Raw genomic sequence first — 16,455 nt, forward strand, 5'->3', positions numbered from 1 at the left:
GTGTCCATGACTGCATTTGGGTTCTGACATGGAAATATTTATAATTAAAAAAATTAAAATTTCTAAAAAAATAATAAGCGTCAGTGCATGTTATACTATAAACATTTACAGTAAAGAAACATGTGGTATTTGATGTTAATTGGTAAATGTAGAGACTATAATAAGGAATATAAATGTGTCCAAGACCAATTTTCTCATCCTCCGCAACAATTTTCAATCATTGTTTGAGCCCTCATGGAACCAACATTTAAAAAAAAAATAGTTGGAAGGGACATAATTGACTATGACACTCAAGATGGCTACCAGGTATGCAGTTCTTATTTTTTTCTCTCCAGATAAAAGTTTAAATTTTGTTTTTCATAGTACCTATACAAATTTTTAGTTCTCATTACCGAAACACGAGTTTGTAAATGTATATATTTAATGTAATATCATGTTGCGGTAATGATAATTTTTGATAATGATAATCTAAAAAATGGAAATAATTCTATAGGAAATATTTTTAAATCCTCTAAAAATAATGGTTATAGTAAGTTCAGACCTTAATCTTATATATTTCGTGAGAATCACGCAGGTATATACCCCCTAGTCTCCTGGATTGTGGATTACCTTACTGACCAACCCCTGTACGTCCGCATACAGAACTTTGTGTCTGATACTGTGATCTGCAGTACTGGTGCTCCTTAGCAGACAGTTCTTTCTTCCTTCCTCTTCACCCCTGTATACATCATACATTTGCCATCTTCAGAAGTTCTCTGACGATTATGTGGCTGTTAGATGTATTCAATGTGGTGATGATTGTTTCAATTTCCCTCTTTGTTTAATAAAGTTTTTTTAATTGAATGAAATCTTTTAAATCTTTAATTTGACACAAATCATTCTGCTTTTTATTAGTTGATTTAACACATACAGTTTTTATAAGTAAATTACAAGTACAGTACTGTTATTAGATTGTGTGTGCTAATTAATAAGTACTGGCAATTTACCAGTAATATAATTTATAAGATTATACATGTATATTCTGTAACAATACCATTTATAATCCATTTATACACCATTTTTTATTTGCTTGTACTTTGTATTTATGAATAGCTGCTTTGCTCTAATGATAAACTGTGAATAGCACTATAGAAATAAACATGAATTGAACTTTTTTCTAAATTATAATTGTTTTAAAAACACATTTTAACGTATTACAATTGAATTGAATTCTTGAATTTGATGCTTTTTAACAGAGTTTGTACTAATTTACGAAAATAAAATCATGAAGTTTATCAGAAAGTTCATAGAACACTACACACTTAACACTAATTTAAAATAAACAACAACCCATTTACCTTTCATTTGACTTTTTAAACTTTAAATCACAAAATTTTGTCCTAATGTTATTCCTTCACAAAACACACATGAATAGCAACATATCCTCTATTGGTGGAATCACCCAGAAGTGGAAGAAGGAGGGGTGGTTATATGTAATGGAGTTGAGTGGGGAGAACATAATTGACATAACTGGCAATAAATCATCTTTTGACAGACAGTTTCCTTCATTTCTCTCTCCTGCAGATCTTCAAAATTCACATAGACGGAGAATTTACCAAAGTTTACATCAAGCCAAGCGATGATACTGCTGGTGTCTGACCCACAGGTTGAGCCTGCAACAATGCCACACAGGAGAGACTCGTTAAGAGAGAAAGAGGAGGACAGCAAAGGAAAGGCATGTTTATTTACAAAGAATGGTTTAAACCGACAGGATTACCCAGAGTGCTGTAAATGGTGTTAAACCACATAAAATAAAACAGAATTAAAAAGCACCTTGTGAATGAAAACATATTTTATAAGCACAAAACAAGATAAAATATAGCTCCAAGCTGTAATTTCCAAATGAGTTTGGAAAAGCATGTGTCAGTTATCTATGTAACCATGGTTACCTGAGAAAGGGAATGAGACGTTGCATTGAGAAATTACACATTGGGAACACACCCGCAGCGTACATTCATGTGAAATCTTTGTACTACTATTTCATGTCCTTTTAAAGATGGGGAGGGATGAAGTAAGGATTGATAACGGAACCGAACAGTATAAAAGGAAAGTGAAAACAGAGCATGCCAGCTTAAAACCATGAAACAAGCACTATAGGCACTTTTTGAGTTATGTCAAAAAGACTTAACATCTTGTTTCCTTTTTTAGGGAACCATAATTACATATTTAAAAAGGGAACTCTGCGATGCATCATGAAATGACACTTTTGGGAAGACTATGCCCGCTATGATATAATGTTCCATAAGCATACACCAATTCAACACATAAGAACATGGGAATCAGGTAACTCATGAACCTCATTACAAAGATACCCTGGCAAGAGGGCCTGAGATGAAGCCATACTCCTGGTTAAATGTGCCCTAATTAGCAGAAGTAAAGCACCTCATAAGCTAATGAAATAGCTGGTAACACTTTACAATAAGGGTGCACTAATAATCATGAATTCATGCTTAACTAATGCACAAATAATACTGAATTAATGTATTACTAATGATTATCTAAGCTATTCATTAGCTATTCATTAATGATTGCCTCATTAGCAACTAATGAAGAGTCTGTCTGATTAATATATTAGTTCATATATGAATTGTTATTAATTAAATATGTAATTGAGGATTAATTCCATCATCACTTCTTTTATGAACTAAGAATGTTAATTAATTTGTTAATTACCACAATGAACTTCCAGATAATACAGGTAAACTAATATGCATTAATATATTATTAATTACAGCATTAGTAGTGTGTTAATTAATACTATTACTAAATAATGAGTTAATAATGATGTGCCTCAACAAGTAAAGTCACAACATAATGATATATTTGCAAACCATTAGCTAATGATTAATTAATAATGAAAGACCATCACTAGAGTTTATAAAAGCTATTTATTAATCACTGGTTTCCTAAAACGTTGCCAAAAGCACATTTCCATAACACACTACATTTAAAACACAACATTAAAACATTTAAAAAAAATAATATAAAATGAAATAATATAAAAATAATACAAAAAGAACATTGATCAAAATTAGACAACACGTTCAGATACCTCACAGTTATCCGTATTAATCAGGCACCCGTGTTAATACATAACACAAATGTAAATTTTTAAGTCCAACCGTTTCAGTCTGTGAGTCGTGCAAGTGAATCAAACTCTGATAGACAAAAAACATGCAGACAAATCCAAATTAAACCCTGCGGCTCGTGGCGACACATCAATGTCCTAAGAAACGATCGGTTTGTGTGAAAAACCGAACAGTATTTATATAAATTGTTTTTACCTCTAATACAACAATATCCCTAGAGCACCACGTGCCTTCACATCTCAGTTTTATTTATTTTTCACATCACCGTCTTATTCATCTAATGTTTAATGGCGGGTTGTGAAACAACTTTATAGGTGCATACTGCCACCTACTGTATCGGGAGCCCCGTATAGTTTATAAGCGCCCTCATGCCGTGCACCCAATACACTGGGGGGCGGTATGCATGTATGAAGTTGTTTCGCAACCCGCCATTAAACATTAGATTAATAAAACGATGAAGTAAATGCACGTGTTGCTCTGGATAGTGTAAAAAATGGATAGAGGTAAAAAATAAACACTGTTTGGTTTTTCACACAAACCGAGCGTTTCTTGGGACATCGATGTGTCGTCACGAGCTGCAGGGTTTAATTTGGATTTGTCTGTGCATGTTTTTTTGTCTATCAGAGTTTGATTCACTTGTACCACTAACAGACTGAAACGGTTGGACTTAAAAATGTAAATTTGTGTTATGTATTAGCACGGGTGCCAGATTAATACGGGTAACTGTGAGGTATCTGCATGTGTTGTCTAATTTTGATCAGTCTTTTTGTATTATTTTTATATTTCATTTTATATTATATTTTAAAATGTTTTAATGTTGTGTTTAAATGTAGTGTGTTATGGAAATGTGCTTTTGGCAATGTTTTTGGAAACCAGTGTTTAATAAATAGCTTTTATAAACTCTAGTGATGGTCTTTCATTATTAATAAATCATTAGCTAATGGTTTGCAAATATATCATTATGTTGTGACTTTACATGTTGAGGCACATCATTATTAACTCATTATTTAGTAATTGTATTAATTAACACACTACTAATGCTGTAATTAATAATATATTAATGCATATTAGTTTACCTGTATTATCTGGAAATTCATTGTGGTAACTAACAAATTAATTAACACTCTTAGTTCATAAAAGAAGTGATGATGGAATTAATCCACAATTACATATTTAATTAATAACAATTCATAAATGAACTAATATATTAATCAGACAGACTCTTCATTAGTTGCTAATGAGGCAATCATTAATGAATAGCTAATGAATAGCTTAGATAATCATTAGTAATACATTAATTCAGTATTATTTGTGCATTAGTTAAGCATGAATTCATGATTATTAGTGCACCCTTATTGTAAAGTGTTACCAAATAGCTTCTATCATCCATTTGCTAATTGTTTGTTTAGAGGCTTGTTGTCCTCTATTTGAAGAGCCAAAACAAATTAATAACTGATCTAATTTTTTTCCAAGAAGATCTATTAATAAATTCCTGCAAAGCTCTAACTAGACATGGCCCAGTCTTTCATCGTCTGACAACTTGTGAGGAGGAGAATAGAATTAAGTAGAACTGTAATACTAAGGTCCTTGCTGGACAGGTAGGAACCTTAGGAACATAACCCGGTCTTGTGTAAAAAATAGTTTTAATATTCCCTGGAGTAAACTCCAACAAAATGGGTAGACGGAAAGTGCCTGTAAATTGCATACCTGTCTCAGAGAGGTAATTTGTTAGTCAAAACATCAGCTTGAGGGATATATTTTTGTCTGATGCTGATTGTAAAGTTTCCAACAAGTTTCTAAAACTACTGCAAAGTCTCAGGCAGGAACCCCAAACATAGATGAATGCTTCATCCTCAAATGGGTGTGGCTATATAAGATTGATCACATTGCTAATTGGTTGCACACTGAAGAAGGCACACGCAGAAACGCGTTTGTGCAAATAAAAAGTATTTATGCATAGTGCGGCCTCCTTCTTATCTTATTCATCCTCAAAGCGCAATGCAGGGAATGCAAAACCAGAGGGTGCTTCCCTAAGAAACCCTTAGATAGAGGTATGTGAAAGGCTGAAAAATCTGCAATGTAAACCTTTAAAGTGGAGGGTGAAAGACCTTATGAAAAACGGTCTTAACTGAATCGATTTGTTTTATCACTACATCAAAAAACTCTGTGGGAGTGGAGACAGACCATGTTTAGGACGTTGATGCCCTTCAGGGACCAAACCCATAGTTTTCACTCCATAGTACATAATTACATATAATTACAAATACATCCATTGCATCAAGTTTGGCAAATTTGTACACTCATGGAAAAACTGCAACAAGAGAATCAACCTCGAGAGCTTGACGTTGGTTGTAAGGTGTGTAAGTTTGATTCCCTAAAGCAGCTGCACAGCAGGAGATGGTCAAACTAATTTTACTAAAGTATTCTGAAACAGATTTACTAGTTCTATAACATTTTTCGGGTGGAGACTGATGAACTGGGGCCTCCTGAAGCATCATAGAAGACATGATTAGTGTATCGATTCCCTGAAAACAATTCCGGAGAACAAATGTTTTCTGTTCCTGAACAGGGGTGCCATCCGAAACCCTGTGTGATATTCAGGGCCTCTTGACTGTGGCCTTGCGAGTGATAATGAAAGTCCTTAGATCTGGCATATCTGCGTTTGGTGTGGCTTGTTGTTGTTGTTTTGATGCCCAAGCTCCCACACTCTGTTTTGTTGCTACTTATATGAGGGAGGAGATGGTTGGGGCTGTCAATCTAAAACAATTATTTTATCCATATCTTTAATACCACAAAGATAAAGCCATAAGTGCTTCTGCATGGCTTCCATAGCTGCCATAGGGCAGCCAATAGCCTGGGCCTCTTTGGTAGCCCAGAGAAAAAATCTGCTGCCCGTCTCAACTCTGACAGCAGCTAGGGTCGCCCTAAACAAACTCACTAAGAAGATCGGCCTAGTATGCTTGTAAAATGCCTATTGTGTGCAAGCATACACCAGCTCGACCGACTACCATGTAAGCTTATGCCCAGCCAATTCTTTGCAGCTCTAAATGAAAGAAAAACTATGATGATTGCTATGTAATTCTAGATGAAAAAAAATTCTATGACCTAGATACCTCAGTGTGCAGGTCTGGGAAGAACAGAAACCCCACGGCATTGAGATTGCATCTGTTTCTTTAAATAACACTCAAGTAAATTACTGTGAGTTATTGTTTTTCTGATGGTCAGTCTAAATTTAACTTTGCCACTTTTTGATGCAATTTTTGCCCCTCTTCTATGAACATGTTTCCACTGCGCACCCTGTTTACACAGACATCAAATATCATCAGCACGTTCATGTCTGCTCTGTAAACAGAGGCAAACAAACTCTCCTGTTGAATAATGGTAACAATTAGTAGCAAGCTACTACATATACACAACTGAAAACGTGCTGTATCTAAGGCAAAGTTTTCTCACTGGTGAATGAGACATGATTGGGCTTCTGGTCTGTGTATGTTCATGGATGGCCATTTGAGTGGGGGTGGATCGTGATAGTAGTGCTAGTCGGCAAAAGTTAGCTTTTTTTTAAATCAGCTACCCTGAATTTAAATTTTAAATCATTATAAGAAAGTTTAATAGCTATGATATTGTTTTATATTGGGCAGTCATTGCCTAGTGGTTAGAGAGTCGGACTTGTAATCTGAGAGTTTTCGAGTCTCAATGCCCCCATTGCTTCCTGTACACCAGTGGTTCTTAACATTATTCCTGGAGGCCCACTGCTATGCACATTTTGTATATCTCTTTTATCTGACAGACTCAGTTCAATTCATGGAGATCTCTGCTAATGAGCTGATGATTTGAATCAGGTGTGTTAAATAAGGGAGACATACAATATGTGCAGGGCAGTGGGCAGGAATAACGTTAAGAACCACTGCTTTACACTACTCACTGGATGGGTTAAATGCAGAGGTCACATTCCAAATATGGGTTACTTTACATTGACAAAAAAGTCACTTTCACTTAAATCAAATATTTGCATAGCTAAGCCAGAAAAAACACCAGCATCTAACAATACCTTGAAAAAAGTTAATCTTAAAAGAAATAAAGCATATTATGAGATAACAGCGACGTCTTTAAGGAACTGTTTTAATTGGTAGACGTAGGGCCTTATTTATAAAGTGTGTGTTCGCACAGATTTGATTGTGAAGTATGTGTACGCAAAAATCTACGGCAAAGTCCCAAATTTAGGTGACGTTTAAGACATTTTTTACGCAGCATTTAAGAAATGAGACCCATGGTCCGCTGCAAAAGCAAACAAATCACCAATCAACTAAATCAGAATATAGTGTTTTCCAAAATATTTTGTTAGACTATGGCCCTGAAAGATACTAAATGCAAATTTAGCCTAGAGTACATGTGCCAGCCAAAATAACCTGAACATTATGGACTCACATAATAATATTTAAATTGCATAAAATGATTTTCTCAAAAAAATTATGGCATTTGCAACCATTTTGCTCACTGTCCAGTCCTTGTGCTTGCATAGGATTTTCATTACTAAATTTTAGTGTGTGCAAATTTCGCTTCCTAAACATTTTGTTTATAGTGTTTTTATTGAAATTTGCACTGTTGAAGCTGACTGATACTCGCGAACAAAAGGCGCATGAAACAATCACTCCATGACTTGAAAAATCTAAAGTTATAAAGCCACGTAGCGGTTAAGAGGAGAAATGCACATGACGCAACACATTCTGGTTGAGTACCATCTGTAGACTCACCCGATCTGTAGCTCTGTTTTAGATAGCCCACTAGAACAAGTGTGAGCTCCTGCTGTCTCTCCAGTGACATCTGATCAAAGACGCTGCTAAGACCCTCAACGCTAGATTGGAAATGTAAAATGAAAAGGTAAGATAGATGTCATTTTGCCTGCTATAAGTGACTGATTAAAACATCTTGAGACGGGGCACCATGATTTTATTGACACAACAAGTGCATTAAATTACATGGCCAACAATGCGAGCATACTACGTACATTGCATGGAATGTGATGCAGTCGCCGTAGGATGTTGCTGTTTGGAGCATCTCTGCAGTTATACTGGGCAGGAGAGGAATCAGTTTCACCGTGAACCAGGAAACCCAGTCTCCTCTTAAGAACTCAGTAAAATGGAGACTGATGATGGCAAAGGTCCGATTCATCATAATGTCCCTCACCACTGGATGGATTTCCAAAGCCTTAAGGAAAGGACCAAACACAAAAGAACTTCAACAGACCTGGTACAAATTCATTCAGCCCTCCTTAATTTTCTGCAACACCATTTGGATCGATCAAACGGAGGCAGACTTGTACGTTTGCATAGACTTCTATTACAATGACAGGCTTTCCCAAGATCAAAGATAGAACATACCTGCGAATTCTGGGTGAGACCTTCCAGGAAATCATTCATGTTCTGGAAAGCATTGCCATTTTCTAGATGGTCAAACACCATGGTGATCATGTCTAGGTTGTTTAGTGCTCCAAAGTCCACCGTCAGTTTAGCAACTTGGGAAGCACTTAAAAAGTCCAGTGCCCCAAACTAATGGGGAAAAACAAACGAAAGGTTGCAGTCTGAGCAAGGACATGAGGATACAGTCAGAAATAATTGTGCAGCAAATCAAAGCCTTACATTGGAAAAGTTTGGATTGAGCAGTATCAGATCTTGGAATCCCACGTAGACTGAGAATTTACCAAAGTTCACATACAGCCAGGCGCTTAGACTGCTGGTGTCTGACCCACAGGTTGAGCCTGCAACAATGCCACGCAGGGGAGACTCATTAAGAGAGAAACAGCAATCATGACAAGCAAAGCACAGTAATGCCTTTTAACGCAAAAGAAGCAAATCAAAAAAAGCAAAAATGGAAGCCGGGAAAAAGTTGAATTAACTAGACTAACCCGATCCGCCGATGTGTTTCAGATAATCCAGAAGAACAAGTGTGAGCTCCTGCTGTCTCTCCGGTGACATCTGGTCAAAGACGCTGCTAAGACCCTCAACACTACATTGGAAATGTAAAATGAAAAGGTAAGATAGATGTCATTTTGACTGATTAAAACATCTTGAGACAGGGCACAATGATTTTATTGACATTTGCACAATAAGTGCAATAAAGGACATGGCCAGCAATGTTAGCATACTACGTACATTGCCTGGAATGCAATGCAGTCGCCGTCTGATGTTGCTGTCTGGAGCATCTCTGCATTTATGCTGGGCAGGAGAGGAATCAATTTCACTGTGAACCAGGAAACCCAGTCTTCTCTCAAGAACTCTGTAAAATGGAGACTGATGATGGCAAAGGTCCGATTCATCATGATGTCCCTCACCAACGGATGGATTTCCAAATCCTTGAGGAAATGACCAAAGACAAAAGAACATCAACAGACCTGGTACAAATTCCTTTAGCCCCCCTGAATTTTCTGCCACGTCACTTGTATCGATCAAACAAACGCAGACTTGTGCATGCTTCCATGCATGCTCTTCTATTACAATGACATGCTTACCCAAGATCAAAGATTGAGAATACCTGCGAATTCTGGGCGAGACCTGCCAGGAAATCATTCACGTTCTGGAATGCATCGCCATTTTTTAGATAGTCAAATACCATGGTGATCATGTCTGGGTTGTGCAGGGCTCCAGAGTTCACCGTAAGTTGAGCAACTTGGGAAGCGCTCAGAAGGTCCAGTGCCTCAAACTGATGGGGGAAAAACAAACAAAAGGATGCAGACTGAGCATGGACACCAGGAAACAGTCACAGAATAAATTGTGCAGCATGTCAAGGACTTACCTTGGAAAAGTTCGCATTGAGCATAAGCAGATCTTGGAATGCCACGTAGACTGAGAATTGACCAAAGTTGGCATCAAGCCAGGCTCTGAGACTGCTGGTATCTGACCCACAGGTTGAGCCTACAACAATGCCACACAGGGGAGACTCATTGAGAGAGAAACAACAATCATGACAGGCAAAGCACAGTAATGCCTTTAAGGCCGAGAAGCAATTCAAACAAACATAAATAAGGCCGGTAAAAGTTAAATCAACTAGACTTACCCGATTCACTGGTGTGTTTCAGATGATCCACCAAAACAACTGTGAGCTCCTGCTGTCTCTCCAGTGACATCTGGTGAATGACGCTGCTAAGACCCTCAACACTACATTGGAAATGTACAATTTAAAGGTAAGATATATGTGACCCGTCAAGGAAACCAGTGACACAAGTCGGCAGCACAAGTTTAGAGAAAATGAGAAACAAAGTTTTTTTTTTCAAAATTTTTGATTTTTGTTTTATTGCAGAATCTGTTAGTTGAGATCACGAAGAAGCCTCTCCATGTTTGAGATGGCAGTTTTTGTTTATTTAAAAGCGTACATTTTGCGGTTGAAATCGGCTTGTTTTTCCGGAGATTCTAGCGTGCAGTGGGGGGCATCATTGTCTGTGTTTATATTTACATACTGTATAAGCTTGTGTTTTCGCCTCCACCCCCAAAGGGAACAGCGTGACTACTTAATAAGGATAGTTCGCCCAAAACTGAAAATAATGTAATCTAATGACTCACCCTTATGTCGTTCTAAAATCGGAAGACCTCCATTCATCTTCGGAACAAAGTTTAAGATGTTTTAACGTTAGATTTAGTCCGAGAGCTTTCTGTCCCCTTCATTGAAAGTCTATGTACGGTTTCCATGTCCAGAAAGGTAATAAAAACATAATCAAAGTAGACCATGTGACATCAGTGGGTCAGTAAGAATGTGTTGAAGCATCGAAAATACAGTTTGGTCCAAAAATAGTAAGAATTACGACTTTATTCAGCATTGTCTTCTCTTCCGGCTTGAGCATGAAGTCACGTGACTGTAGTGACGCGGCTGCCCTGTTCCTCAGACATGTTTGCTAAGTTTTTTTTTTCAAACTTATAGCGTGCGTCTCCCCAGACTGTAAACGAAGCTCGGCCGCACAAAACAAAAGAAAAATAAAAGAAGCTGGGGCGGAACAAATAACAGTCAGCCGCATTGTACTTCAGCCGCGTCACTGACTTTATGCGGCATGCAGTCGGATGATGTCAAAGTACCGCAAGAGCTCTTCAAAAAATCTTACGGAGTAGTTTAATTTCGACTCGCTCTCACGGTACTTTGACGTCATCTCTCTGTCAGTTCTTTCAGCACAGCATGAGTCTAACATGAGTACACAGAGATCTTTGAATTTGTAATATAATTGGCTACATGTTTTGTCTATCAATATTTTCCATGAAGTCATTGGCTGATGGAGGAACGAGTGAGCGATTGGTAACATCTCTTAAGGACTTCACGTTTTCAACGGTGCTGTTTTTGGATTATCTATTATACTACCTCCCTATTTTAAATACAAACTTTGAATGCAGGTTCATGTGTTTAACGGAACGTAAATAACCGGAGTGTAATCTCATATACCCTTACATGTTACGATATAAATAGTCCTCAGATTGTATATTATATTGTATTACCAGACGTTCATGCGAAATCTGATGTAAACAATAGACTATATATCTATATTTCACGGATTATACGCATTTGTGGACAAAAATCATTGGATGATTCACACATCTGAAACAGACTGGATTCGACTTGTGATCCCCACAAAGGTAAAAGTCCTGTTTATTTTTTCATGTTGTCATTCGTACTTCTGTCATAAAATACTACATAAAATACTACATTTGATGCTAGAACATCTGTATCTCAAAACGGCTTTACAGGGGGTATGGCTTAGCTAAATGAGATGTAAATGAGCCCTATTGTCTCTCCAGGCAGGGAAAAGGGAAAAGTGTTAACTTTTTTCTTTCCCTAATTTCTCAGCATTCTCTTTCTTGAATGTGTTACATTCAAATGGCCACAACTTCTCCAAATCCACATCGTTGGACAGCTTAAAAACTCCACTTTAAGAATCTGTGAATAAATCAAAATGCCCCGATCCGACTTGTGTCACTACTTTCCGTGACTGGTCACATATGCCTATTTTGCCTGCTTTAAGCGAGTGACTAAAACATCTTGAGACAGGGCACCATGATTTTTTCAATGGCATAATAAGTGCATTAAAGTACATGACCAGCAATGCTAACATACTACGTACATTGCGTGGAATGCAATGCAGTCGCCGTATGATGTTGCTGTCTGGAGCATCTCTGCAGTTATGCTGGGCAGGAGAGGAATCAGTTTCACTGTGAACCAAGAAACCCAGTCTCCTCTTAAGAACTCGGTCAAACGGAGACTAATGATGGCAAAGGTCCGATTCATCATGATGTCCCTCACCACCGGATGGATTTCCAAAGACTTGAGGAAATAACCAAACACAAAAGAACATCAACAGACAAATTTCTTCAGCCCTCATGAATTTTCTGCCACGCCATTTGGATCGATCAAACGGATGCAGACTTGTATGCTTGCATGCTCTTCTATTACAATAACATTCTTTCCCAAGATCAAAGATTAAACATACTTGCGAATTCTGGGTGAGACCTGCCAGGAAATCATTCACGTTCTGGAATGCATCACCATTTTCTAGATGGTCAAAAACCATGGTGATCATGTGTGGGTTGTTCAGTGCTCCAGAGTTCACCGTCAGCTTAGCAACTTGTGAAGCGTTCAAAGAGTCCAGTGCCTCAAACTAAAAGGGAGAAACAAACAAAAGGTTGCAGACTGAGCATGGACACCAGGATACAGTCATAGAACAAATTGTGAAGCTAATTAAGGTCTTACATTGAAAAAATTTGCATTGAGCAGTAGCAGATCTTGGAATGCAATGTAGACTGAGAATTTACCAAAGTTTACATCAAGCCAGGCACTGAGACTGCTGGTGTCTGACCCGCAGGTTGAGTCTACAACAATGCCAGGCAGGGGAGACTCATTGAGAAAGAAACAGCAATCATGACAAGCAAAGCACAATAATGCCTTTTAACACAAAAGAAGCAATTTAAACAAGCAATAATGGAGGCCGGGAAAGGGTTGAATCAACAAGACTTACCTGATCTGCTGGGGTGTTTCAGATGATCCACCAGAACAAGTGTGAGCTCCTGCTGTCTCTCCAGTGACATCTGGTCAAAGACGTTGCTAAGACCCTCAACGCTACATTGGAAATGTAAAATTAAAAGTTAATATAGATGCCTATTTTGCCTGCTTTAAATGGCTGACTACAACAGCTTGAGACCAGACATCATGTTTTTATTGACAATGGCACAATACGTGCATTAATGTACATGGCCAGCAATATTAGCATACTACATACATTGTGTGGAATGCGATGCAGTCGCTGTAGGATGTTGCTGTCTGGAGCATCTCTGCAGTTATGCTGGGCAGGACTGGAATCAGTTTCACCATGAACCAGGAAACCCAGTCTACTCTTAAGAACTCTGTAAAATGGAGACTGATGATGGCAAAGGTCCGATTCATCATGAAGTCCCTCACCACCGGATGGATTTCCAAAGCCTTGAGGAAATGACCAAACACAAAAGAACATCAACAGACCTGATACAAATTCCTCTAACCTTCCTGAATTTTCTGCTACGTCACTTGTATCAATCAAAAGGATGCAGACTTGTGCATACTTGGATGCATGCTCTTCAACAATAACATGCTTTCCCAAGATCAAAGACTGAACATACCTGCGGATTCTGGGTGAGACCTGCCAGGAAATCATTCACGTTTTGGAACGCATCACCATTTTCTAGATGGTCAAATACCATGGTGATCATGTCTGGGTTGTTCAGTGCTTCAGAGTTCAACGTAAGATGAGCAACTTGGGAAGCACTCAGAGAGTCCAGTGAATCAAACTGATGGGGGAAAAACAAACGAAAGGTTGCAGACTAAGAATGGACACCAGGATACAGTCACAGAACAAATTGTGCAGCACATCAAGGCCTTACATTGGAAAAGTTTGCATTGAGCAGTAGCAGATCTTGGAATTCAACGTAGACTGAGAATTTACCAAAGTTCGCATCAAGCCAGGCACTGAGACTGCTGGTATCTGACCCACAGGTTGAGCCTGCAACAATGCCATGCAGCAGATAGTCATTGAGAGTAAAACAGCGATCATGACAGGCAAAGCACAGTAATGCCTTTAAGGCACAAGAAGCAATTCGAACAAACATAAATCGAGGCCGGGAAAAAGTTCGGTAACACTTTATTTTAAGGATCAGAAATTAGTTAGTAATTAATGACTAATAAGTGTATGTGTAACTGACTAGTTAGTGACCTGTAAGCAGTTACAAGCTATTTATAAGCCATTTATTGGTTGTTGTCTTGTTTTTGTCTTATAGCCCCTTAACACTTGATTTTGTCCTAACAATGAACTTATTAACTAAAAACAAAAGATACTAATAGCTTGTATTGTGTAAAATACACACTTTATAGGTTCTTAGTACACTGTTTGAGTTTGTAGCTTATAAGTGTGAAATAAATATAGAATGGGCATTTCAAAACAAACATTTAAATGAACAGAAAAAGTACTTTCATGTTCATCAGAACAAAGAAATTTATACAGGTTTGTAACAACATGAGAGTGAGAAAATAATCAGGCATGTGATTGGGTAAGGACAAAAAAAGCAGGAAAATATATTAAGACCCCCCCCCACACACGCGCGCCAATCAAACTGGTGGCGGATCTATATGGATAGTAAAGTAGGACCCATAACAACTTATTTGAACAAAGAAACACATTTTAATTTATTTTACAGCTAGATGTGCAACATGCAACTTTTTTGTACAGTATGACACATAACAACTTATTTGGTGGATGTGTAACAGTGGGAATCAAAAGCAAGTGTCTTGTCCACTGCTCCATCACCACCTCTCTCTATAACAACAACCTTGACAAAAAAATATGTTTTAACTTATTTTTGTTTTACATTTTTACCCAACTTTAACAGCTAAATGTGCAACATGCAAATGTTCATGTCAAAAGAAGGCCTATTTTGCAGACATCCATAAAATGTAGGCAATGGCTTATAAAGAACGAATAAATCTTACAAAGATTTTTTTCATATCCACTTAGGTTTCTCAGCGTGCACCCTAGCATTTGTGTGATCCAGGTAACGTTAGCTTTGCATAAAAAATGGTTATCATTCGCATGGCTACTTTTACTTTTATACTTTAAAATGATAGTTCACCCAAATATGAAAATTATGTCATTATTTACTCACTCTAATGTTGTTACAAACCTGTATAAATTTTGCTGTTCAGATGAACACTCAGGAAAATATTTAAAGAAATGTTTGTAACCAAACTGTTCATGGCCCCCATTTACTTCCACAATATTCTTTTATTCCTACTATGGAAGTGAATGGGGTGGGGTCCACGAACGGTTTGGTTACAAACGTTTCTCAAAATATCTTCCTTTGTGTTCATCAGAACAAATACATTTATACAGGTTTGTAACAACATGAGGGTGAGTAAATGATGACAGAATTGTCATTTTTGGGTGAACTATCCCTTTAAGTAAATTTCCAAGCCTGTACTTTTACTTGAGTAAAGAAGTTAAATCAGTACTTCTACTTTTACCAGAGTATTTTTTAATACAAATATCTGTAAAAATGTGCTACACAGGACCTTTAGTTATAATAAAGTGTCTTAAAGGTCTCTTTTCCTAATTTTAGACCCCTGTAGATGAGTAACTTTGTTAGCTGTTAAACATAAACAATAGAAGATTGACAATAATAAATAAAAGTAATTGTACAAAAAAGTACAAGTGCTATTTATTTTAATCAAACTGGTCAACCTTAAAACTTTAAAAACACGAAACCTTTGAAACAAACGATGATACAGAGGACGTTTCTCAATCCTAAGTCTGCAGCCTTCCGGAGGTCGCATTTCTAAGCTGCATACGTCATCAACACTCATCAAGATTCACAATATTAACAATTATAAAGTTTATTATTATTCTTAGTTAATCGTAAATTGTTGTAATATGTTAATGACTTCCGAATGTAATGGTCAGTTAGGTTAAACCAGGCTCGATGACGTATGCAACCTGCATATGAGACCTCTGCAGCCTTCCGATTGAGAAATGTTCAGAGGTAACTTATTTCCTTGCCTTTTTTCGGAACCAATATTGTTGCATCGTCCCTCTCTCAGTCACCACCATGATTTTCTGCAATGGCGCTCGTTTTTCCTCTCATTTCTGTGAAAATTGCCGCTCCAAATCCACCAAGTAAACCGACGTGTATATGTTTGCCGCTTTGTTTCGTGTCACGCGAGTGACAGCCAAGCGTCGCAAATGAGGAGAAGAGAGGAGAGAAACGATCGGGTCTGATTGGTGAATGAATTGACAACGTAACATCTGGATTGTTTTAATGTAAACACGTGAATG

At 37.5% G+C, this 16,455-nt stretch overlaps 1 protein-coding gene across 1 annotated transcript in view; it reads right to left on the reverse strand.

The window, feature by feature from the left end:
- Positions 1–247: 247 nt before the first annotated feature.
- Positions 248–16,455, reverse strand: part of LOC135788147 (uncharacterized) — a 101,110-nt gene continuing 84,902 nt past the window's right edge. The window contains exons 127-143 of the mRNA XM_073813287.1: positions 14,015–14,133; positions 13,754–13,921; positions 13,378–13,577; positions 13,117–13,217; positions 12,852–12,970; positions 12,592–12,759; positions 12,226–12,425; positions 10,182–10,282; positions 9,921–10,039; positions 9,660–9,827; positions 9,281–9,480; positions 9,034–9,134; positions 8,768–8,886; positions 8,510–8,677; positions 8,137–8,336; positions 7,883–7,983; positions 248–1,652 (exon numbers count right to left, since the gene is read on the reverse strand). Of these exons, the coding sequence (XP_073669388.1) occupies positions 1,438–1,652; positions 7,883–7,983; positions 8,137–8,336; positions 8,510–8,677; positions 8,768–8,886; positions 9,034–9,134; positions 9,281–9,480; positions 9,660–9,827; positions 9,921–10,039; positions 10,182–10,282; positions 12,226–12,425; positions 12,592–12,759; positions 12,852–12,970; positions 13,117–13,217; positions 13,378–13,577; positions 13,754–13,921; positions 14,015–14,133 (2,567 nt within the window). The 3' untranslated portion in view covers positions 248–1,437. The remainder of the gene's footprint in view (positions 1,653–7,882; positions 7,984–8,136; positions 8,337–8,509; positions 8,678–8,767; positions 8,887–9,033; positions 9,135–9,280; positions 9,481–9,659; positions 9,828–9,920; positions 10,040–10,181; positions 10,283–12,225; positions 12,426–12,591; positions 12,760–12,851; positions 12,971–13,116; positions 13,218–13,377; positions 13,578–13,753; positions 13,922–14,014; positions 14,134–16,455) is intronic.

Source organism: Paramisgurnus dabryanus, chromosome 23 (assembly GCF_030506205.2).
Source record: "Paramisgurnus dabryanus chromosome 23, PD_genome_1.1, whole genome shotgun sequence".
Taxonomy (NCBI): Eukaryota; Metazoa; Chordata; class Actinopteri; order Cypriniformes; family Cobitidae; genus Paramisgurnus; species Paramisgurnus dabryanus.